The sequence below is a fragment of the Cyprinodon tularosa genome, unplaced genomic scaffold, assembly GCF_016077235.1.
Source record: "Cyprinodon tularosa strain WSP-4 unplaced genomic scaffold, ASM1607723v1 ctg416, whole genome shotgun sequence".
Taxonomy (NCBI): domain Eukaryota; kingdom Metazoa; phylum Chordata; class Actinopteri; order Cyprinodontiformes; family Cyprinodontidae; genus Cyprinodon; species Cyprinodon tularosa.
The window spans coordinates 266340-291914 of NW_024039137.1; the positions used below are offsets into that span (position 1 = coordinate 266340).

Sequence of the window (25575 nt, forward strand, 5' to 3'; positions counted from 1 at the left end):
CTTATCCGGGGCCAGGTTACAGAGGCAGCAGTCTAAGCAGAGATGCACAGGCTTCCATACTCACCTCCTCCAGCTGCTCTGGGAGGACCCTGAGGCTACACCAGACCAGCTCAGAGACATAGTCCCTCCAGCGAGTTCTGGGCCTTCCACAAGGCCTCCTCCAAATGGGACATGCCTGGAACACGTCCCAAGGAAGGCAATTCAGGATTATCACTTTAAAACATATCTGATGTGTGGGCAAACCGTATTTAGGGCAGAAGATGTAGAATAAAAATTTCAAATATAGACTGTGTAGAAGATATTTGCCATTTTAATTGAATTTCTTTATTTGATCAGGGACAATGCACAAAAACACATTAGTCTAACAAAGAAGAGATGTCATGTGCCAGGTTATAGCAATAATGCTAATTTCCACCCTTAGTCCCTGGACAGAATATATTACCTCTCATCTGATCGACCTGCTTCTGCCTCTAATTAGGGTGCTTGCATCAAGTCATTTCCCTCATTTAAAATAGTTCTACATTACAACAAAAAGAAAAAGAAAAAAAAATAAATATAGGTGTTGCCAAGGTCCTTGGAATTTTAAAGGGATCATGCAGTTAGAAAACAAATCTGGCCAGATACTGTGTTATGAAAATATAAAAATCTTTATGAATGCCATGATGGCATGTTTTTTATAAAGCTAAAAAAAAGAAGCTTTATTTCACTGAGTTTGAACACTAATATACACTATATTGCCAAAAGTATTTGCTCACCTGCCTTGACTCACATATGAGCTTAAGTGACATCCCGTTCCTAATCCATAGGGTTCAATATGACGTCGGTCCACCCTTTGCAGCTAGAACAGCTTCAACTCTTCTGGGAAGGCTGTCCACAAGGTTTAGGAGTGTGTTTATGGGAATTTTTGACCATTCTTCCAGAAGCGCATTTGTGAGGTCGCACACTGATGTTGGACGAGAAGGCCTGGCTCTCAGTCTCCGCTCTAATTCATCCCAAAGGTGTTCTATCGGGTTGAGGTCAGGACTCTGTGCAGGCCAGTCAAGTTCATCCACACCAGACTCTGTCATCCATGTCTTTATGGACCTTGCTTTGTGCACTGGTGCACAGTCATGTTGGAAGAGGAAGGGGCCAGCTCCAAACTGTTCCCACAAAGTTGGGAGCATGGAATTGTCCAAAATGTCTTGGTATGCTGAAGCATTCAGAGTTCCTTTCACTGGAACTAAGGGGCCAAGCCCAGCTCCTGAAAAACAACCCCACACCATAATCCCCCCTCCACCAAACTTTACACTTGGCACAATGCAGTCAGACAAGTACCGTTCTCCTGGCAACCGCCAAACCCAGACCCGTCCATCAGATTGCCAGATGGAGAAGCGCGATTCGTCACTCCAGAGAACGCGTCTCCACTGCTCTAGAGTCCAGTGGCGGCGTGCTTTACACCACCGCATCCGACGCTTTGCATTGCACTTGGTGATGTATGGCTTGGATGCAGCTGCTCGCCCATGGAAACCCATTCCATGAAGCTCTCTGCGCACTGTTCTTGAGCTACATGAAGTTTGGAGGTCTGTAGTGATTGACTCTGCAGAAAGTTGGCGACCTCTTCGCACTATGCGCTTCAGCATCCGCTGACCCCGCTCCGTCAGTTTACGTGGCCTACCACTTCGTGGCTGAGTTGCTGTCGTTCCCAAACACTTCCATTTTCTTATAATACAGCTGACAGTTGACTGTGGAATATTTAGGAGCGAGGAAATTTCACGACTGGATTTGTTGCACAGGTGGCATCCTATCACAGTTCCACGCTGGAATTCACTGAGCTCCTGAGAGCGACCCATTCTTTCACAAATGTTTGTAAAAACAGTCTGCATGCCTAGGTGCTTGAATTTATACACCTGTGGCCATGGAAGTGATTGGAACACCTGATTCCAATAATTTGGATGGGTGAGCAAATACTTTTGGCAATATAGTGTAGCTTCAACATTCATATGCCCATCACATTTGATTACCAAAATAAAAAATAAAAATATCCTGCATATAATAACTATAGGAATTTACAGTCAGAAATATATTATGTAAAAGTATGTTTTTAATTATCATCTACAAACTGAAAGCCTTAATCTTTATGTTTGTGTTTCCTTGGAAATAACTATAATTGCACAGGAGCGGGTCAGCCATTTATGTAGGCAACCATCTTTGCGTTACAGCTGTGCATAGTTGTCTAACTAGTGACTGTAAATCTCGCCATTTTGCTCGAATGTGACTGCGTTAAGTACTGTATAGAGGGTTGAACTGTAATGCTTGTAAACTGAAGAATGTTGTTCCTCTCCAGCAATTATACTTATTAAGCAAAGACTTACTGTACATTTCACATGTAACAGGGGTTTGACATTACTCAGAGATTAGTCATCAAACTATTGACAACAGCATGCTACGTGTAGCACTCAGAGCTGTTGAATTAACCTTGAATTAAGAATTTTTATATCACAAAGACCACGTCGGTATACACTACACAAGTGCAGCTAAAAGTCGAATTAATTAAGCTGAGTCGACTCATTTGGACAACTTGAAAGTTGAAGTTTAAAAACAATTTCATTTTAAAGGAACCTCTTTATACCTCCATCAAATATCTTCTGTTTTAAATTACAGGAATATAACCTTAGCTTGATTAGGTTTGTTTTTCCCTAACCAAAGGGTTTCTAAAACATGATTTAAAGACATAATCAAAACACACCTAAGCATGAGCCTGTCATTTTGACTTCATTACTAATGTTTAGAATAGGTCAGGTTGCTGAGAAAAGAACAGTTTTGTCTCGAAAATAACAACACTACATCACCAAAAAAACAAACAAAAAAATAATAATCCCCACAGTACTATAAGTAATATTTCACTCTTTGTAATAATGTACTATGAATTTGAGGCTAATTAAAAAAAAAGTAAAATATTATAGTATTTATGTTCCAGAAGAAACTTTGACAGAAACATTTTTTGGGTCAACTCAACAGATCACTGCAGAAGAACCGTATTCACAACCAAAAAGATTTGGATAACATTTACCTAGTAGAATGGTGGATAGCATGAAGAAACAGAGAATATGGATAGGCCTCTAAGTATAAAGTTAAATAGTGCTTTAGCAAGGTAATAGTTTAAGTTTTTTAAACATAACGCAGTCATGCATTTGTTCATAAATGGTTAAATATGTCATTACAGTTGGTATGCTTGTACAAATTCAGGGCACATATATTATAACTGTCACATTAAAGCACCGCTCTCTCATTTGGGTAATTATTGCAAAGCTACATAGTTATTCAAAGTAATCATCAACATGAGTATTTAGAACATTGCTTGGCTTTGTTCTTGTAGTTTATGCATAGTTTCCCTTTGAAGGAAACCCTACACGCCTCCCTCAAATATTCTCTGCCCTAAATTACAGCAACCTAAAGTCAGGTGAATTAGGCGTGGCTGTCTCCAGAGGCAACATTAGGTTTTAAAGAATGGGACACTAAGCTCCCAGATAGTACAAAGAATGTAAATCCAATCGGCACAAGATTTCTCAAACAAATGACCATAAATTGTGTTTGTTTTTAAACTAATTGAACAGATTTAACAGAGATGTCTTACTGTGTAAATATTTTAAACATCCACTAAATGTTCCATACAATACAACAACTAAGGACGTATTTCTGTCGATACATACCCATCTTCTTTTGCCATATCCTCCGCAATATCTTGAAACACAATAAATAATAAATGTAAATGATAAACATACAGGCTGATACCATGACCTTTCACTCAGAACACAATAATTGTGTGTTCCCAAATATTTTTAAGTTGCACAGATTACATTTCAAATATAAATAGGAATAAATTGGTAGTAATTTCAAGCCCAGAAAAATATTATCTGATTACTTGAATTAAAGTTATATTTAGGTGCTGTGGCTTATATATATATACAGTAGTTTTAAAAGTGAGTTAAGATGAATTCTATTTTTTGGTCACTTAATAATAAAAGCCTTATTTATCTTTGGTCTCTTATCATCGCTCTGCTAAATAGCAGCTCCGGGTTTATAAGTCTGATATTGTGCACTATGACTGACATATTTCATGTTTTATATTTAAATCAAGTTCTGTAATATTGACTGTAGCACAAATGACCCCATCCTAAAATGTTGAGGCAAGGAGTCAGTCATCTACCTTTTTAGCCCTGAAAAAGACTCCAAAAGAAGGCCCTGAAGTACAGGGGGATACAAGGTCATGATTCTGTACTTTTTGGTCCTGTTTAACTTTTCTTTTTGAGTTTTTTAGTTAGACTTTGATTTATGTCATTCTGTGTAAGTTTTCTGGTTGTATTTTATGTCTTATGTATTTCTTGGTAACTCTTTGTTGCCCCCTTGTGTAAGTCTCCTCTTTGTGTCAGGTTCCTTTGTTCTGTGATTAGTTATTTCTGGATTTAAGCTCCTGTTCCAACCATTTGTCATTAAATCTGCAAGAAAGCACCTCAGCTTCTTTTCTCTGCATTTGGGCCCTCTAAAACCCTCCAAACAACCTGAAACACAAATGGCTACTTGATGCAAATGTAATTGTTTTTTTCTTTTATTTAATAGCTGCAGTTAACATTTGACCAATATTAAAATCACTAGGAGGGAAAAAAAAATATTGACAAGATGGAAAGTAAAATCACTCTAAATAAGTTTAAAACTAAATTAAACTTTATAAAATAATTTTTATCAAACAATATTTTCACCAAAACTAAAACTACATAAATCAATCTAAATCTTATGCAAATTAGTTCATATATAAAACTTTAATTTGTACATAAATGGTTAAATATATTTCTATAGTTGGTATGCATGTACAAATTTAAGGCCCAAATGAAGATGGTGTCATATATCATTGAAGATATATGACACCTTCTCATTAAAGCACCGCTCTTTCACCTAGTTATAGACTTATGAATGCAAAGATGCATATTGGCATAGTTATTCAAAGTGCTTCATAACATCGGCACATTTTTTGGGCGTTGTTCTTCTAGTTGGAACACAATTTGTGAACAGAGCAGAGCTGTGACTCTGTGGAACAAACTGCCTCATAACATCTTACTGCTACTACGAAATGTGCATTTAAAACACTTTTAAAAAAATACTTTGTTGAAAGCCTTAATATATGAATATTTGTGTAACAGATTGTACTGTAATGTGAAATAATTTGAAATGTATAGTTGTTCTTATGATGTGATCATTTGATATGTTTTGTGTATCTGTATAATTTTAAAAGGACCCCAGGAAGAGTAGCTGTCAAATTACTGACAGCTAATGGGGATCCAAATAAATAAACAATAAATATAGTTTGAACATATTTTCTGTCTTAAATTACAGCAAAATACCCTCAGGTGAATTAGGCGTGACTGTTTCTTATCTGGAGGTTTCTAAAACCCTTTTGAAACATGAAATCTTGTTAATAAGACTGGCAGCTTGTGAGTATGTCCTTCTTATTTTGGCATTAACAAAATAAGGTTTTTCCCCTAACTTTGATTGGGAACAGTCTGACTAAATCAGGCTAATAAAAATATTCCTAAATTTATGGGGGGTTAATTTTGTCAAAAAACAAAAAAAAAACCACCATGCAACATAATCCCCATGTTAATATTAGTAATACTTCAGTCTGTGTAATGATTCTATGTAAAATCTCTGTTTAAATTTCTGCAATTAGAGACAGGATTTATTAAAGTCTTTTTATGAAGTTCTTCGGCTTTTCGGGTGTTCCTAAATGATCAAAAGAACAGAGAAAATTTTAGTTTTGAAACCAGGTGTGTTGGTGCATGCTGCATACACTTCTGAAATTACATAAATACAGGAATAACTAGGTAATATGTTGTGGATTTCCCAAGAGGGACATTGAGCCCCTCCATACCAGTGTGCTTTCAGGGAACATATATTGAGATGGTGACATCCTATAAGTGCCTTGGTGTGCACCAGAGTGCTGTACATTATTCATAAAACCACTTATAAAATAAACACATTGAAATAAAACATAATGCGTTAAACAAATGGGACATATACATATCAATGTCAGGGTTTATGTGAATTAAGAAGATTTAAGATGAGTTTTAGGGTGTTTTCACACTTGCAGCTATAGGTCATGGGAACCCCCTCTCACATACCTGGTACTCCCTCAGTGCTAGGTTGAGGCATCCTAGGTTCTCAAGCAAACATTTGTGTTGCTCTTTTCTTCCCTTAACTGTCAGCCTATATAATATGGCAATATAGCTACAGCACTTGTTGTAACTTCTGTGTTCTTAGAATTAGAACTAAAGAAATTGGATATTTATATTTGCTTTTTATTTAAAAAATGTCTCTGTTTCTAAATTGCAAGTGTCTTGAATGTTCTCACTTATTAATGCAAATATAAAAATTATATTTCATTGGTCGCATGATGTTTGTATAGAATGGCTTTCATAAATAGATAACTCTCAATTAAACAAAAGCAAATGATGATGCATTTGAAAATTCATTGTTTTATGGACATTATTGCCTTTAAAGAATGTAGATACACAATTAAGATGGAGCAGAGGTGATTCAGCATATGCTTTTCCCACAGGCCATTAGCATTTTCAAGTCATCCTTTTAATGGCAACAAATCGCATGTCAGGAAAATAACTACAAGCTGCTGTACAGTTGAAACTAGATATATGACTCTGTCACATTAAAGCACCGCTCTCTCTCATCTGGGTAATTGATGCAGGTTTGCAAAGGTATTCAAAGTGTACATTTACATTAGCATTTAGAACATTCCTATGCTTTGTTTTTGTAATTGGCATAGTTTCGCTTTGAAGGAAACCCTACACACCTACATCAAATATTTTCTGCCTTTAAAACAGGAAGTTAAGCTCTGATAGATTAAGTGGCTCTACCTGTTCCAAACTCTGAAAGGGAACACTATCACAAAATCAGGCTGGTTTTATTTAACTTAAGTCAGTCTAAAACAAAAATTTTGTTTAATTGTGATTAATATTCTAATTATTTATTCTTGAGCGCACGTTTGTCATCAATCTCAGATAATCTGATTAAACTAAAATAATGTTCAGTCATCATCATGCAAGTTTTCTAACTCCTCTCCTTTAAAAAGCCTGGTTTAAGCTTTAATGTGACGCAATCCTTTGGAACTCAGCTTAAAAACAAATTTAATCAGTTTCACACCATATCTGTTCCACAACCTCACTCCACAAACAGAGGCACAAAAGCTTTTTATTGTTAAAAATTGTTTTGTTTAAATGGTTTACTTAAATTTGTTCAAAGATTATTTTAATGCAATGTATGATCTATTATAATTGTGATCCCCTTAAATTGTTCTGTTAATGTCAGTGTCATGGAACTATTTCCTCTAAAACCATATGTAATTATTCTTTAAAAAGTTTAATATTCACTCTTATTATCAGTTTCCATATGCCCCTTCTCAAATTTCCACCCCAGTATTTAGTCCTTGAATTTATTCAGTTTCCCCTGACCTTATTCATAACATGTTTTAATGATCATAAGTTGTAAAGCTTTATGATTTATTTCTGCATGTGTATTGCACTTGTCTCCAGCTTTATTTCTACAGTAATATTTTTTGATATGTTTATTCTTGAGCCTTTGTTTAACTCTTTTTGACTGCATTTATCATCATTAATGTGGAAAATGTATAAATATGAGCTAAGCTCTGTTTTATTATACAAATCTTAAAACCAGTGACCTAACATGCTTCTGGAGCAAAATAAGAATGTGTCTAAAAATCTTTACCTGCCATTACATCGTTTCTGCATCTATTACAATATTATACATTTTATTTCCCATTCGTTAGCTTACTTTCCATGAAAACATTTTATTAAAAACAAACATCTTTTAATCCTTCTCAAAATAAATTGCAATATCAAATCCCTTATTCATTATTAAAAAGTTATGTTTGTCTTACTGGCTGCTTGCTTTATTTTTAGAGCCAAAAAAGTGTAATAGATTCCTAGTTGTTACAGCACTCCATCTGTCAAACTGACAGAATGAGGACAAGCACAGTTTGAACCTCTGTATTTCTAAACCTAGTCATTGGTTTAAAAAATGAAAGCTTAATTACTTTGCATTTACATGAGAAATGTAGCATTATCATGCAAGAGTCATTTGGTTAACCATTAAGGTTATGAAGTGAAAGTGAAAAGTAAAACAGGTTATCCATTAAAACCTACAAGTTTAATAAAGCAATTTTATGTTTTGAAGCTATATGAATCTTTTCTGTATGCATATTTTTATATTTTTTAAGCTGCACATGTCCTTGTGTTAAACGTTTTTATTTATAGGGAATCTGAACATTTGAAATGTTATCCTGAGTAAAGATTTTAAAAACTTTATTCCTGCCATGTCAGCTTAATGTGGTCAGACATTTAAAGCAATACGGCCTGCGTCATTAAGGTACACCTTCTCTGTTTCTACTATTAAACTCATAAGAGCTGTTGCTTTGAATGGCCTTCATCAATTGATCCAGTAATTTAAGAAATTATATTCCCCTGTTTCAATAAAGAAACAGTGTGAGATGTAATTACTTTTGTGATTATTTGATTTATTTCACTGTTAGAAGACTTTTTCCAGTATTTGAAGGAAGGATATGTAACCTTTCAAGCACAAGTGTATATATATATATATATATATATATATATATATATATATATATATATATATATATATATATATATATATATATATATATATATATATATATATATATATATATATATATATATATATATATATATATATATATATATATATATATATATATATATTATATATATACAAAGTGATCATGGGCCTCTTGTCTGCATCTCTGATCAGACCTCTCCTTGTTTGAGCTGAAAGTTTAGAGGAACAGTTGGGTCTCCGAATATTCACAGTGATCTTATACTCCTTCCATTTCAATGTTATCTCTCGCACAGAGTTACTTAGGATGTTTAAACTTGGGAAATCTTTTTGGATCCTTTAAACTTCTCCACAACAGTGTCTGATCTGCCTAGTGTGATCCTTGCTCTTCAATATGCTCTCTGCTCTTTAAGCAGACCTCAGAGACGATCACAGAGCAGATGCATTTATACGGAAAATTGATTAAACACAGGTGGATTATATTTGTCATCATCAGTCATTTAGTTCAACATTGGATAATTCAGAGATCCTCTCTGAACTTCTAGAGAGAGTTTGCTGCAGTGAAAGTAAAGGAAACGATTAATTGTGCATACCTCACTCTTCAGTTTTATTTGTTAAAAACGTTTAAAATTATCTAATAAATTTTGTTTTGCACCATCATTTTGTCATACCTATTATTAATTTTTCACAAAAATTTACAATTTTATATTTAGATTTGAAGCCTGAAATGTGGCGAAAGTTTGAAAAGTTAAAAGGGTGCTAAGAGGACTTTGATATAGGACATATTATATAGAACATTTTATGAACAATATTTATTTTTAGCTTCCTTCACTGTGTTAAACAGTGCTTTAATGTTGTTTGTTTTGTACAACACACTTTGTTTTGTACAACACTAGCCTGAAGGCTGGAATTTAACTACTGCCTCCATTTGATAGACTTTACATGGACTGGGTGTAACTTAATCCTATTTAAAAGCTTGTTACATATTTGTCATACTAGTAAAATTACCTTGGAAGTGGGACCAAAATCGAATCAATAAACACAAGCTCAAATGTTTTTCTTTGGTTTTATGCTTTTAATACAAGTGACAGAAAAAAAAGAAGGAAAGCATTTTATTTTAGTTTTAGACCAACTGTCATAGATCAGAGCAAACAAAAAAAAACAAATACATTTAAATAATTGAGTGCCTAAATACAGACTGATCTAAATTTGAAGAAATCACTACTAGGGATGAAACAGCTGCTATGAATGAAGATTGAAGATAATATAACAATGTTTACATTAAATGAGCCAGTCTAAGCGCCCGCGGATCAGGTCGCCGAGGTCTCCGCCTCTGACTGCCACCCAATCCTCTATGCACCGGTCCCTCATGGTTCCCCCTGCAGGTGGTGGGCCCACTGGGGGATGGCCTCGCGTCGCTCCTTCGGGCTGGGCCCGGCCGGGTCCCGCGAGGAACCCGGCGGGGTGCCTCCCTGCCTCTCATTCGGGAGAGGCTCAGTGTAGAGCCGGTTCTCCTCCACATCGAGAGGAGTCAGTTGAGGTGGCTCGGACATCTTCTTCGGATGCCCCCTGGATGCCTCCCTCGGGAGGTGTTCCAGGCACGTCCCACTGGGAGGAGGCCCAGGGGACGGCCCAGGACACGCTGGAGAGACTACGTCTCTCGGCTGGCCTGGGAGCGCCTAGGGCTTCCCCCAGCAGAGCTGGAGGAGGTGTCTGCGGAGAGGGAAGTCTGGAAGTCTCTGCTTAGTCTGCTGCCCCCGCGACCCGGTTCCGGATAAAGCGGGAAACGACGAGTACGAGTACGAGTACGAGTACATTAAATGAATAATAAAATCGGTACCTTATTTACAAACTAAAACAAGCTGCAAATATTTACTATCATTCCAGTTACAAATTCTAAATAGAAATATACAGCACTTTGTTTCCAAAGCAACCTTCTCCCCATAACTTTACTGTTTTTGTACCGTTATATATATATATATATATAAAAAAAAAAAAAAAAATAAGTTTGCAAAAGTGAAGGGTATTTTTCATCATGCACACCTGATAGATGGAAAATTTTAAATATTTATTCATGGTAAACATTTACAAGGAAACAGGCAGGCTAAAATCCGGAGAAGTTAATTTTACAGTTATTGTCTCTTTCAAAACAACGTTATAATAAGGACTTCTTCTAAGTCAATGTAAGACATGTATAGACACGCACTAACACCTTACTAAGTAATACAGTACTAACTAATTGAAAACCAGGTTGCTTTATCCTTATTCAGCTATGCTTTCAGTAATATAAACAGTTTGGAATCTAAAATTTAAACAGAAAACTGGCTAAGACTTTGGAAGTGGATGAGGTGTCTTGCTTTCTTCATGTCAGAAAAGACCTCCTGTATCTTAGGATCCTGTTTACAGGGAGAACAGCTTAGACAGACTGGAAAAAAAAAAGTTAAAGTTATTTAGGAAAACAAATAGCATTAAGAAAACATTAGCATTTGTTATCTTGGAATGCGGTTCCAAATTTGACGCTTATGCATTTTTTCATTGACACCAACATCACAAGTGATATTTGAGCTTTTTATTCTAATTCTCAAGAGGTTGTGGATAGAGATGACTTTCCACTTAGCCTTTTGAAAAACCTATCTTTAGATACTTTAATAAAATCGAGTAATTTTCTGTTTTGCAATTTCTACATTAGAAACCGTTTCTACGGACCAGCACAGGTTTCAGTGCTTATATTAGTGTAAAACAAGATTACCTTGGTAGAGATAAACCAATCAAAAATACTCTAGTAGGGACACCGAACCTCTGTTTTTAGACAAATTGTTAGTACCTCAAATTTCTCTTTCCAGAAAGAGCATGTGGACCAATATCAGATGGGATGTTATGCATGAGAAAAGATGTTCAGCAGGTGCTTTTGTTTGTCAAACCTGCTTCACTTTGCATTGAAGAGCAGAGCACACACTGTACAGAATACCAGCTATTTACAGAGCTAAAATTAACCCAAAACTTTGCTGTTAAATTATCCTAGATTCCAGATAATCGTAACAGGAACAAAGCAGTCCTATGAAAAAAAAGAACATGCTTAATATTTAAATAAGAAAGCTGTGTGGTAACATTTTTTTGTGCTATATTATTAAAAAGTGGATGTACTTCATTTTTCAAGACAATTAACTGGAGATCAAAGTTGGATTTGTGTGAGCCATCCCTTTTTAAAGGCAGGTTGCAGCCCTGTTTCTTCATTCGAGATGTTAACACATCGCAGAGGCACATAGAAAAGGTAACTTTTGCAATAAATACAATTTTACATTTTTAAAAAGGTAAAATTAAACAAATTGCATACAAAAATGTTCTATTTATATAAAGTCCGTGAGATAACCAAATGTTCTGCGTTCTATATATGTCTAGATCAACATAATTCATAGATACTAAATGTATCTTTATTTTTTTATACTCTTTATTTTAGCGGATTCGACTTTTAACGATTGAAGAATGGCGGGCAAATTTATTCTGCCTGTACTTCTTCTTTTAATTATAGGTAAGTACCTATTCAAGCGAACCTTCGATTAGTGGGTCTATGTAAATTAATCCAATGAAACCTAAAATCTAAAAATTCAAATCAATCTATTGTTAGACAAATCTATGTTTTTATAAACTTACAATAAGAAATTCAAATATATAAATATCATTGAATATAAAATCACATGCAGAGGTTTAATATTTCATAAAAGCTCATCAAACCTTATTGGCCATTAATTAAGAATTCAGGTTTCTTTCCTCTAACAGGGTAATGGCAGAATATTTGCTGTACTCTACTAGCATATAAAGTAGAAGAATTATTTTAATATTTTTAATAAAACAACTTATAATATACACTACAATCTGATATTATTAAGAACTGTAAATATATCCTTTCGATGTAGCCATGTTAGCCTCCCAGAGCATTGTTTTTAACTAGAACAATAATGTGTGTTTTTATAAAGTAATATAACCCCCAAAAAACAACATTGGTTTTAATCAGCTCTTTTTATTATTGTTAGTATTATTATAGTTATCGTTATTATTAGTATCAATATTATATACACTCCTTTATACAAATATCAATAAGCATATAACTGAAAAACAAAAGAGTTGTTCTAAACTGTCCCACACACTTAAATTGGTCTGTTTATTTAATGCTTAGTGATATACATTTGAGTTTATGACAGCCCTAATAACTCTAAGATGACGTTGTAGGTGATCTTTTGACCGACGTCAAACCTTTGTCATCATAACCTGGTATTTTACTTATACAATTGATATAAAATTGTAATTAAATTTAGGTTTACTAATTTAGTATTATAGTAAAAAAATTTACTGCTATTCATAACTGGTAAAAAGTTACACAAAGAGCAACATATAGCAGCTGCCTGCTAAAGAGTCTGCTTGTTGCTATTGGGCCTTTTTTGGTGGAATAGAGATGCAAGTGGTGATAGTAGGTCAGGATAAAGTTACCATCCCTTCCAGGATTTACATCAATAAAGAAGTTGGCAAGGCAAGGAAAATGTATTTCTATAGCACAATTCAGTACATGGACAAATCAAAGGGCTTTACATGAATTAGAGAACAGAAGAAAAATAAAAGCAGAATAAAAGCAAATAAAGATAAACAACACAGATAAAACTAATAATACATCAGTTAACAGTTTAATTGCAACAATTCAAGGTAGCTCTAAACAAATGGATTTTTAACTTTTACTCTAAAGAAGTTAGGCTTTCAGCACTTTTCCAGTCTTCTTGGAGTTTGTTCCAGATCAGTAGATCATAGGAACTAAATGTTGCTTCTCCATGTTTGGTTTTAGTTCTGGGTTAAAGGATTAGGGTTGAACTAAAATACCTGAGTGGTCTGGGAGGATGATACATGAACAACCAATCTGTTAAGGTGCTGACCCATTCAGTGATTTATAGACCTAAAGAAGGATTTTAAAGTCTGTTCTCTGAGCTATAGGGAGCCAGTGTGAGGACTTCAGAACCAGGCTGATGTGCTCTCCTTTTTTGTTCTAGTGAAAACACAGACAGCAGTGATTTGGATCAGCTGCAGCTGTCTAATGAAATAAGGAAAACCTATGAAGAAATTGTTGCAGTAATCAATTGTACCTAAGATAAATGCATGAATGACTTTTTCTAGATTCTGCTTGGACATAAGTCCTTCTTAAACCCTGGAGATGTGCCTTTATGTGGCTCTGAAGGTTCAGGTCTAAATCCAGTGTGACACCAAGGTTTTGGCCATAATCAGTGGTTTCTAAATGTACTAGAGATGTTGTGTGCTAACTCTTGATCTCTCCTCCTTTGGTCCGATGATTATTACCTCAATTTAGTTTTTACTCAGTTTTAGAAAATGTTGAACAAAAAATTGAAATGTTCCAAACCCCCCCCAAAAAAAGGATTTTATGTGCTTCCATTAGTAGTTTCGGTTTTATGACACATGATATTTGTGTTTTTTTTGTAGGTGAAGTGACAACTCAGACTTCAGGTAAGCTGAAGGTTTTTCTGATCTGTCTGTCTGTCCGTCTGTCCGTCTACTGACAAGGACACTTATAGTGTCTTAATAAAATAACTCCGGATTTGCCTGGCACATAGAAAAAGAGTCTAATTAAATCGGGTACTGTCTGTTATATCTTTTTAGGACCACTCTACCCGATTAGAGGAACACTAAGCTATCGATCTGACGATGGAAGCTCCCCAGAAATATCTCTCCTCCAAACCTTTAACTTCTATGGAAATGCTCACTCCAAGATTTATGTATGTCAAGCCTATTTCTAAAACTTGAAGTTACTTTTAATTTTAAATGTGAAGAAAATATCAAAGCATAAAAACACCTAATTTTATTGTTTTGTTTTTTATTGCCAGGTGAACCACAATGGATATCTGACCTTTGATGCAGAATGGTCCAGCTATTCTCCTCAACAGTTTCCAATGAATGGAAGCAGAGATGTCATTGCTCCATTCTGGACCGATTTAGACAACAGAGGAAGTGGCAACATCTACTATGATCAGTACACCAGTGGCCCTATTCTCCAACAAGTTACACAGGACATAAATACATACTTCCCAGCACTAAACTTTCAGGCCAACTGGATCTTTATTGCAACTTGGCATGACGTTGCCTATTTTCCAAGGACTGAAACAGTAAGTGATTTATATTTTTTGACAACTGAAACTTATTGTATGAGTGATGTGGAATAAAACCCATTCCCAAAAAATACCATTTGTTTTTCACAGCAAACAACCTTTCAGGCGGTCTTGGCCTCAAATGGGCAATACTCATTTGTACTGATGAATTACGGGTCCCTAGCCTTCACACCAAGGAACCTACAGGTTAGTGGCAGTCTAAATAATTCATACTACAACAAATAATTTGCTTTGTTTTTATCCCTGTCAGTTTTTGTTTTCTAAAATATGATTAAAATATAATCATTTATAAATATGAAATTTCCAGGCTGGATACGACACGGTCAATTCCTCTCACCACTTTACCATCCCAGGATCATTCTCTGTAAATGCAACCGGTCCCAACTCTGTTTTAAGTCTTAATAGTAACGTCAACGTACCTGGCCGCTGGGCTTTCCGTGTAGATCAAAGTTCAACAGGCTGCACTTTCAATGGTAAGAACAAAAGCTCTTAATGTACCTCTTTATAAAGATAAGTAAATGTATCAAGGGGTAACAGAAAAAATATAGTCTATGTCTCATGGTGAAAAGTAGGGCTATTAATCATGGTGTACTGAATACTGAACAACTTTGTTCTTCCTTGATAACACTTATATCAGTCTGTGATGTTAGAAACATCAAATTAAATTCAAACTCAAATTAATTTGACAAGAGGATAAAAGAAAAGCCTTAAAATGACTCTTGTTTAACTTTTTTGCTTAAAGGTCAACCTGTTCAAATTGGTGACTCTTTCTGGAGTGACAGCACTTGTGCACAGAAGTGTACCTGCACCGAAGCAGGGCTGCAGTGCTCCAATGACCCCTGCTCCTATTCCCAAATTTGTCGGCCAGCTTCCTTTCAATACTCCTGCCAGACAGTGCAAAGACGTACCTGCACCATCAGCGGCGATCCACATTACTACACCTTTGACAACGCAGTGTTTCACTTTCAGGGAACATGTACTTATGTTCTGTCAGAACAGGGTCAGAATGAGCTGCCCTACTATAGAGTGGAGTCAAAAAACGAGCATCGTGGCAGCACTCGAGTTTCTTGGACACGACTGGTCAAAGTCTTTGTCTATAATGAAACTATTGAACTTGTTAAAGGCCGTCGGGGTCAGGCTAAGGTAATAAGGACTACTGTTATTTACAGTAACATATACTAAGGATTTTATTTATTGTTTATCATTTTTTTTGTTCCTTTCAGGTTAATGGAAACTTTCTCACAGCTCCCTTTTCCCTCAGAAATGGCACTATCCAGGTTTATCAATCAGGTTTTTCTCTGACCGTCAGCACTGACTTTGGTGTCATGGTGTCATACGACATGAATCACTATGTCCAGATCAGTGTGCCCTACACATACCAGAATAACACCCGTGGCCTATGTGGAAACTTCAATAATCACCCTGAAGATGACTTTCAAACCCGTGAAGGTGAAGTAGTGAGCTCTGATGTGGTTTTTGCAAACAGCTGGAAGGCACCAGGGGATGATGAGCCCAGCTGTGATCCTCAATGTGAAGGATTGGCCTGTGCAACCTGTACAGCAGATCAGTCAGCATTGTACAGAAATTCTGCTATGTGTGGCATGCTTGAGGACAGTTTAGGACCGTTTGCTGCCTGCCATCAACAACTCCCTCCAAGATCCTTTGTGGACAGCTGTGTGTATGATCTGTGTGTCAGCGGAGGGTATCAACCCATTCTGTGCCAAGCGCTTGACGTCTACTCAAGTCTATGCCAAGAAAATGGTATCCAGCCACAAAACTGGCGGAGTACTGACTTCTGTGGTATGTCTGTCATTCAACTTAAATTATTTTAAATATTTCCTCTGAAATGTCCAGTGACTGAGAATAAATTTTTCTTCTGTTTAGAAATTCCTTGCCCAGCAAATAGCCACTTTGAGCCCCAAGGTACAGGATGTCCAGCCACATGCGTCAACCCTAATTCCACCCACAACTGCCCCCTCCCCAATCAGGAGAGCTGTGTCTGTGATTCAGGCTACATCCTGAGTGGTGGTGTCTGTGTCCCTCATGCTGAGTGTGGCTGCAGCTTTGAGGGTCAGTACTACCGCTCAGGAGAAACTGTCATATTGGATGCAGACTGTGGGAGGCGCTGCAGTTGTAGCAATGGCTCCATGAGCTGCAGCCCTCACAGCTGTGGTCAACATGAGTCCTGTAGAGTGGAGGATGGAGAAAGAGGTTGCAAACCAAACAGCTTCTCAACATGTTGGATAAGAGGCCCAGGATCATATCAAACATTTGATGGGCTGATGTACCAGTACCCTGGAGCATGTCGCTTGACACTTGCTAATGTCATTGGATCTTCAAATCACTCACACTTCATGGTAACCATGGAAAAAGTTCCAAAAGGGGTCCAAAATTTCTCCCGAATCCTAAACTTTGAGGCAGAGGGAACACACGTTGCCATTGAGCTGTCAAGTAGCGGAGATGTTCAGGTGAGTGACTGAAATAAATCTCCACAGCACTTATCATGATTATTGTTTTCACACTCTATAGCATGAATGAGATCATTTGATTTTTGACACTTGCAGGTTCAAACCTTTTCTACATACAATAAAATCATATTTAGATTCTGTGGACAGACAGTGTTTTTTACAAAGCATCCAAACGAGCCCCAGTAAAAAAAACTGTCATATTCACAGATAAGGCTGTGCTAGTGCTGAAGTGAGTATAAAATATAGATATTCATGATTGTGCATTGACATTTTGTAAATTTATTGGTCCTTGAGTAGATTTATCCTAAACTGCTACATATGTTTTAAAAGTAGAAGGGAAATGTTTTAACATTTCACCAGCACATTTAAACTAATGTTTGTCAACGATTAAAATTCAAACTCTTCTTTTCCATACAGTTTGGAATATTTTGCACATTTCTTCTCCCCCCAGAACTGTTTAAAATATTTTTACTTTTAATGTGTTAAAGGTTGATGGTCGGCTGACCAGACTGCCCTTCAGCTCTGGGTCCAACAGAATCCGCATCTTCCAAAGCAGCACTCAGAGCATCATCCTTCGTACAGCCTTTGGTGTAACTGTGCAGACCGCCCTGCCTCACTTTGTGGGTATCACTGCACCAAGTGTCTACAGTGGGTTATTAGGTGGACTTTGTGGGAATTACAACGATGACCAGCATGATGATTTCCGCACTCCCAATGGCACTCTGGTCAGTGATTCTCAGGTGTTTGGGAACAGTTGGCGAGCTGGATCCCTGGCAGATTACTGTGTGGAAAGCAGATATCATAACTCTGCAGCCAATTTCAGTTCCAGTGAGTACTGTGGAGTTATTAGCTCCCACACTGGGCCATTTACATCATGTTGGGGTGCAGTGGACCCAGGGCTGCAGGTTCATGCATGTGTGGAGATCCTCCAGGGCTCAAGAGATCCAGCTTCAAAACTCTGTGAGGTCCTACAAGATTATGCACTGATGTGTCAACACAATGGGGTTTCCCTTGGACAATGGAGGAATGCAACTGGCTGCGGTATGTTTTTGTGCAATATTTAATTGAAATGCTTTTTAAATGGAAGCATTTATTAATTCTTTTAAATAGACTTGTTCCTTTTTTCCTCTCCAGAACTTACCTGTCCTCCAAACAGCCACTATGAACTCTGTGGAAGTTCATGTCCATCGTCCTGTCCCAGCCTCTCTTTCCCCTTCACCTGTGACACTCAGTGCCAGGATGGGTGTCAGTGTGACGATGGGTTTGTTCTGAATGGTAACCAGTGTGTCCAACCAACATCATGCGGATGTTATCATGAAGGGCGCTATCGGCAAGCTGGTGAACAGTTCTGGGATGGTGAAGAATGTCAGAACTTTTGCACCTGTAATGGTGTTACTGGTGTAGTCCAGTGTTCCCCCAACACATGTGGACCTCAGGAATCCTGCCGTGTTGTTGAGGGCGAATTTGGCTGCCACCCCAACCCTCATGGCATCTGCTCTGCCTCTGGAGACCCTCACTACCTCACCTTTGATGGCAAGGCCTATGACTTCCAGGGAACCTGCCGCTATGTTCTGGCAACAGTTTTCAATGAAACTCAAGGCCTTAAACCCTTTTCTGTGCAAGCAAAGAATGAACCCTTGTTTAGGTTGCCAGTTTCTATCACTGCTGAAGTTTTTGTTGATGTCTTGGGCTATCAAGTGCGTATATCCAGAGACAAGAGGGGAACAGTGGAGGTGAGTCACATGTTTCTGTATATAAGATTGATGAAGCTGTTTAAAGCTGCCTGCAAATATTGCATTGCTAAGCCTTTGTTAAACTACAAAAAAGCCTTTCTTAAAGGTATAAAGTTCACAAATTCAGTTATAAATCCAGGAAACAACTGTCTACTTAACAGGTAAATGGAATCACCAGGAACCTGCCAATTGTCTTCAATGGAAGCCTGTCAATTTTTGGAAGTGGTTTTCAAACATTTGTCAATGCAGACTTTGGACTAAGCGTCAACTATGATGGGAGGAGCAGAGTGTCCATTTCTGTGCCCCCAATCTACAGGTACCACACCCACTGTTCCACTGAGATCAAATGTTAACCTAATATTATCTTCAGTTTAGATTAGGATGGATTAATATATTATTTTGATAATTGAAAACCATTTCAATTACCTACTGTTTAAAGCTTGTGTTCCTAGAAAGAGAGAGAGAGATAGGTAGCAAGATAGATAGGCAAATGTTAAAATACAAATTCAAGTTTATTTATCTTTGAACAAGAGATGTTTCTTCTTTTTCTAACACCTTGTGTGTTTTTTTTACTCTGACTCTTCATTGGTATAGCCCCATTTTTTCTTACTGTTTTATGTTATCTACTTCACAAAAAACAGCTAGACTCACCAATGATTTTATATAAAATATCTTATTCAGTTTATTTTATGTCCATCAGAGAAAAGATGGTCGGTCTTTGTGGAAACTTCAATGGAGATCGAAATGATGACTTCCACTCCCCAAGTGGAGCAGTGGTCAACACTCCAGATGCTTTTGGGGCAGCCTGGAAGGTTCCTGGGAACTACACCTGCAGTGATGGCTGTGGCTCCTCATGCCCTCAATGCAATGATGACCAATCTGCCAGGTCCCAATGTGAGATGATTCAGGCAGCTGATGGCCCCTTCAGCTTCTGCCACGAGGTGGTGGATCCATCACCATATTTCAGTGACTGTGTCTTTGATGTCTGTGTGTCGGGAAATCGGGGCAATGATCTTCTGTGCAGGGCTCTTGAAGCATATGTGAGTGCCTGTCAGTCTGCTAATGTCCGAGTCTATCCTTGGAGACAAAACACCACCTGCAGTAAGTATAGAAGGCCCTTTAATGTTAGAGTAATCAATCCAACAAATTTTTTATTCAATAGTCTCTTGAACTATAGCATCTTATCTGCTGAAACTTATTTATCCAGCTCACACTTTGTTTTTTTTTTCCCATGTAAAGGAATTGAGTGCCCAGCCAACAGTCATTATGAGCTGTGCGGAACAGATTGTGGCCACACCTGTGCCAGCAGCATTGATGCCACCTGTGACCATGTTTGCTCTGAGGGATGTTTCTGTGATGATGGTTTTTCCAGGAGTGGAAGCAGCTGTGTCCCTGTGGAAAGCTGTGGCTGCCAATATGAAGGCCTCTACTTCAATGTAGGCCATTTAAGTAACCTGATTCTCATTCATTGGGGTTTTCATGTTTCTTCAGAAATAAACAAAATAAGGGCCCAAACAACACATTTATAGTTCCTTTGACAAATTAAATAATATTTTATATCAGTGTCTTGTTACACTCAAACTTACTAAGATATAATATGTATGCATTGGCTGCAAAGGTGTCATTCCCCACAGTTGAAACAGTGATTTCCAACATTAGCTGAGAGTTCACTCAGAGAGGAACGAGTCACGTGTAAAAAGATTACGCAAAACACTGATTATTTTTTTCAAAATCAACCCAGAGTATTTGAATTGTGACCATTATTACTTGATAGAACCACATCATGTTGAACAAACGTAAATCTGGCATTTAGGTATTATAAATGGTTTGAGGATCTTTTGTTTGGCATTAAATATGGGTTAGGTTTCATCTGATTAAAATGGAGATTTGATGGGCTTTTATGAAATATTAAACCTCTGCATGTGCCTGCACGTGTAAAAATGTTTAATTTTCCGTTATTTGATGAAGGCCTAAACTAAAAGGAAGGAATAGAAACTTGCAAGGATAAATCTGCAAATATACTTTCAACCTGAAAGGAAGGATTACACAAACACATTTGTTCTTCTTATGCTTCATTATTTCTGAATACTGTTGCACTAATTCATTTTTTCCCTGCTATGTCACCTTGTAGGCTGGTGAGTCCTTTTGGAAAGATGGATGCTCCCAGAGATGTGAATGTCAAGCACCCAATGTCCTCAACTGCTATCCTTCATCATGCACTCCTGCACAAGAATGCTCTATCAGAGATGGTCAGCTGGGCTGTCATGATCCAATGTCTACCTGTACTGCATGGGGTGACCCACATTACAACACCTTCGATGGAGCCCTGGCTCATTTTCAGGGAACATGCTCTTACATCATTACTGAGAGCTTGAGCCAAAGTAACAATGAAACTCACTTTAAAGTAGTGGCCACCAACAACCACAGAAGGAACAACCGTGTGTCATTTGTGACATCGGTTGATGTATACCTCTCAAATCCTCAAGAGAATGTTCATGTCAGGCTTGGACCTAACAAGAGAGTGAAGGTAAACTTTATTTTAAATTCATAATAAATAACAGTTTTTCAGGTGTTCAAACTTAATTTCTTACTCCCTGAACTCTCATCATAACAGGTGAATGGAGCTGAGGTCTCTCTTCCCACCACTGCAGGAACCTTTGGTCAGCTGATGAGGCAGAGAAGGTTCCTAGTGTTTGATGCTGGTGATGTCATAGTCCAGTATAATGGCCGCAGTACCTTACGTGTCAGAATGAGCCGCCACTATCAAAACAGAGTCACTGGAATGTGTGGGAACTTCAACAGTGATCCTACTGATGACAAAGTTTTGCCCAATGGTACATTGGCCCAAAACGACAATCATTTTGGCCACAGCTGGAAATCAGAGACAAGCCAAGCAGGGTGAGCCCAGAAAATGTTTTTCTGTGTTTACTCCAATATTTACCTCCATCTAAACATTTACATCTGCATTGTTATAGTAGTTTGCTGCCTTTACAATCTCTCAAATGTTTTACACATTTTCTAGATGTGGAGCCACAGATGACAGAAGTGGTGGCGGATTGGATGACTGCCCCTTTATAGAGGAATACAGGGAACTCTGCCGAGTCATCACCAACACCAGCGGCCCATTCAGTTCCTGTCATCTCCACTCTGACCCGCAGCCATTTTTCACATCATGTGTTTATGATCTCTGCCTCTACACACCAGCTAATGACATGCTGTGCTCAGCGGTCTCTGCTTATGAGGAAGCCTGCAACATTTTGGGTTTAAACATTACTGACTGGCGTTCTCCTTTGAACTGTGGTATGTTATCTTGGTTCAATGGATTGACAAAACCAGACTGTTTTGATTGGCCATATGCTCATGTTTTCTGAATGTCTCGGCCATTTCTTAATTGATTCAGCTGAGACAGACCCGTGTGAACAGCTGGACTGCACAGAGTACGAGTGGTGTGGAAAGAAAGATGGTGTATACGGCTGCTTCTGCGATGAGCACCATCATAGACCCTACAGTGAGAACTACGGTAATAAAAACACCTTTCAGCAAAATTTAAACATTATTATACTTTTTTACACTGGTACTTTACTTCTGTTTTTTGCCCAAGTTTAAAACACAATCTTGATATTTACTGCATAAGTTGGTTACTAAACCTGTTGTGTTCCTGGTGACCAGACTCGAGCATCCAATGTGCCAGCAGTTCAGGCAACATGTCAATATCTCGCTGTCAGCTGTTTGAAGATGGCTTCCATCCCACTGCTCTCCACCTCCAAGATGCCTCCTGCAATGGGACTCTGCAGGACGGACGACTGATCTTCCACTTTGACAATGACAACCATCTGTGTGGGACTGCTCTGAGGGTACAGTTAATATATTAACATCCTCTATCAGAGCAAAAATATGTTGCTAAAATTGATTGACATGAGTTTATTTCACTGTTTAGAGCAATGGAACTCACTTCATGTACGAGAACACCATTCAGGGGAACGTGGATCCTCATGGAGGTCTAATCAGCCGTCAGAGGAACCTTCATCTGAAGTTCTGCTGCGTTTACCCTCTGGCTCAGGCACTGTCAATGGCTGTAGGCATCAACCCTGTGGAGAGGTGATGATAAAGATTTGTTTTTCAGTTCTACTTTTATATCTTAACTAGTTATTGATTATGTACACACTAATAAATTTAACAAATTGGAGTTGTTTATTCAGCCTATCTAATGCATAAATCTGGATGCTTACAAATGATGTTTGTTCTGCAGCTTGTTGATGAAGAAGCTTCCAATTGGGATTGGATCATATCGTATGAGAATGATCCCATACGAGGATGAAGACTTCCACTTCCCACTTAGCACTAACAGAAACATAGAGATGGAAGTTGATGAAATGCTTTATATAGAAGTGAGAACAGAAGGAGTAGATCAGCACCAGTTTGCCACAGTTCTGGACTCTTGCTGGGCCACGCCAATCAACCAAGCAAACTACCCTATTCGCTGGGATCTCATTATTTCACAGTAATTGAGAAATCTTATTGTCTTTTATAACTCTAGATTGTTACTTTACTCTCTGCAGGCTGAAATTAATCCTGCATCTGTTTTGTTACTCAGGTGTCCTAATCCAGAAGATGGAACAGTAGAGGTGATCCAAAATGGTGTCTCCACTGTAGCGCGTTTCTCCTTCAAGATTTTCACCTTTAGTAACCACACAGAGATTTTCTTGCACTGCAATGTCCACTTGTGTCTCTTGAGAAACAACAACTGTGCAACTGTAGGTAGCATTTTGTGCTAAGTGCAGCTGTACATATTATCCAATTGTACGCATTCACGGGCCTTTAATGTTGCTGCTTTGGTTTGTTTCAGCACTGCTATCCGGGACACCATAACCGATTCCAGAGGGACATATCTTACCATGATTCTGCAGCTCTAACGCTTGGACCACTAGTCCTTGGGGCCCAACAGAAGAATGGTAAAACAGTCTCAAACTCTCTTTGCTTTATAATGACAAAGATCATATTGCGACTGATTATTAAATATGCGTCTTTTTTACAGGTGCACTGATCCAAAGAAATGGTGCTTCAGGCTGTCTGACATCAACTGTTACCCTGATTTTCAGTTTACTGATAGCCAGAATTTTTGTGAATTGAAATCAAAAGAAAATAATACTTTAAGAACTAGTACAATTTTATTACTTGATTGATTTTTGGTTGGGGCATTTTTTGGGTTTCTGGTATATACTCGTAATCAGGTAAAAACAGATGCATCTATTGATGAATGTAAATCAAACTCTCAGGTGTATTGGTTTACAAGGTAACAGCATTTATTGACTACAACAAATTTTGATTTGCTACATAACATTAGAATTGGTGTCCATAGAATTTTGCTTCACAACATCTGCAACACCATTGGGTTTCATACCATTTGAGGGATTTATGGAATATTATGTCTTTTAGTTTGTTTTGGGGATTTTTTTGTGTCATTAGTTCCTGGTAGTATCATCGATATTAACTACTGTTGTGGGTTTTAAGGCAGATATATAGAGAACTAATTAATTCTCCCAGGATTTTTTTGAGTGTTGAAATTAACTAATAAGTATGATTTCTTCAATATCTTAATTCTGTTTAACAATGTTTTTGGATGTGGGTAGATGTATGTGGTTGAGAGATTAATAAATGTTCTAAAATGCATTCTGTTGTTTGTTTCCTCCTATTTCCTTTTTATAAAAGCTTGATAAAACTACTTAACAGAATAGAATAACAAATTAAATTAAGTGAACTTAACCCTTACTTTAGGGCAGCTAAAGTTAAGGTTTTCTACCACCTTTCTACCAAAAAAGTCATCAAGAAATAAAATTAATTATATTTTAAAAGCCAAGGTCTCAGGGATTGTGAGATTATTTTATCTATGACTGTCCATGGAAATATATTCCCTTTTTGTGATTATACAGTGATTCAATTTTCAAGAGATAAGTTGGACACTGGTTCTCGAGGATGAATGCTTTGTAGCTGGAGGATTTCAATGCCCAATAGTTTATGGGTTGGCCATCAACATTATGTAAGGCCAGTAGTTATGAGCTAATTGTGTGCTAGGTATTTGGCAAGATCATAGGTTGGTTGAGTTGGCATATAATTACTACAGACTGGACTGGCAGTGAGATGTGTTGAAATCAAAAGTGCAAATCGTTTTTAGATAGGTTATGCTTGTTTAAGGGTGATGCATTAAAAAAATTTACAAAAGGGTTATTTTGGTCTTTTAGGTAAATATATATATCTATTGTGGCAATGGTTATTTTTTTGCTAGAAGGTACTGGGAAGGAAGCTGTTCTTGACTCTCTTGAAGAGACAATGGGTACAATAATTGTTTCAAAATCTAGTTGAATTAGACAAGTTTATAGTAAGTTAGCCCTGCAATAGCAGCCTCCTTTTCTTTTACATCCTGAAGAGTATCAAGTGTGGCTTAAAGCTGAGCATGTTCCACTTTAATCTATTTCCTTTTGAGTGTATGTGCTCTAGCTTGAGTTGCTTCAGCTTTTTCTTAATTTTTTAGCAATTTGATACTGACTTTGGATCTGATGA

The 25575-nt window shown here is 37.4% G+C and overlaps 1 protein-coding gene across 3 annotated transcripts; it reads left to right on the forward strand.

The window, feature by feature from the left end:
• The first annotated feature begins 12110 nt into the window (after nt 1-12110).
• On the forward strand, nt 12111-24687 carry LOC119792259 (alpha-tectorin-like). 3 transcript variants are annotated; one of them, XM_038298828.1, is made up of 24 exons: nt 12111-12184; nt 14134-14157; nt 14311-14426; nt 14535-14813; nt 14907-15002; nt 15124-15289; nt 15559-15959; nt 16040-16616; nt 16701-17284; nt 17773-18325; nt 18395-19017; nt 19179-19333; nt 19718-20118; nt 20257-20453; nt 21149-21544; nt 21632-21915; nt 22040-22317; nt 22418-22537; nt 22687-22871; nt 22955-23115; nt 23267-23518; nt 23612-23771; nt 23864-23969; nt 24053-24687. In XM_038298828.1, exons 1-24 carry the CDS (start codon nt 12139-12141, stop codon nt 24145-24147), a joined length of 6255 nt encoding a protein of 2084 aa, XP_038154756.1. In that variant the 5' UTR covers nt 12111-12138; the 3' UTR covers nt 24148-24687. The 3 variants fall into 3 exon arrangements, with proteins under 3 accessions (XP_038154756.1, XP_038154758.1, XP_038154757.1); XM_038298829.1 differs by having other exon boundaries at nt 12139-12184; nt 18419-19017; XM_038298830.1 differs by lacking the exons at nt 23612-23771; nt 23864-23969; nt 24053-24687 and having other exon boundaries at nt 23267-23522.
• Nucleotides 24688-25575: the final 888 nt, after the last annotated feature.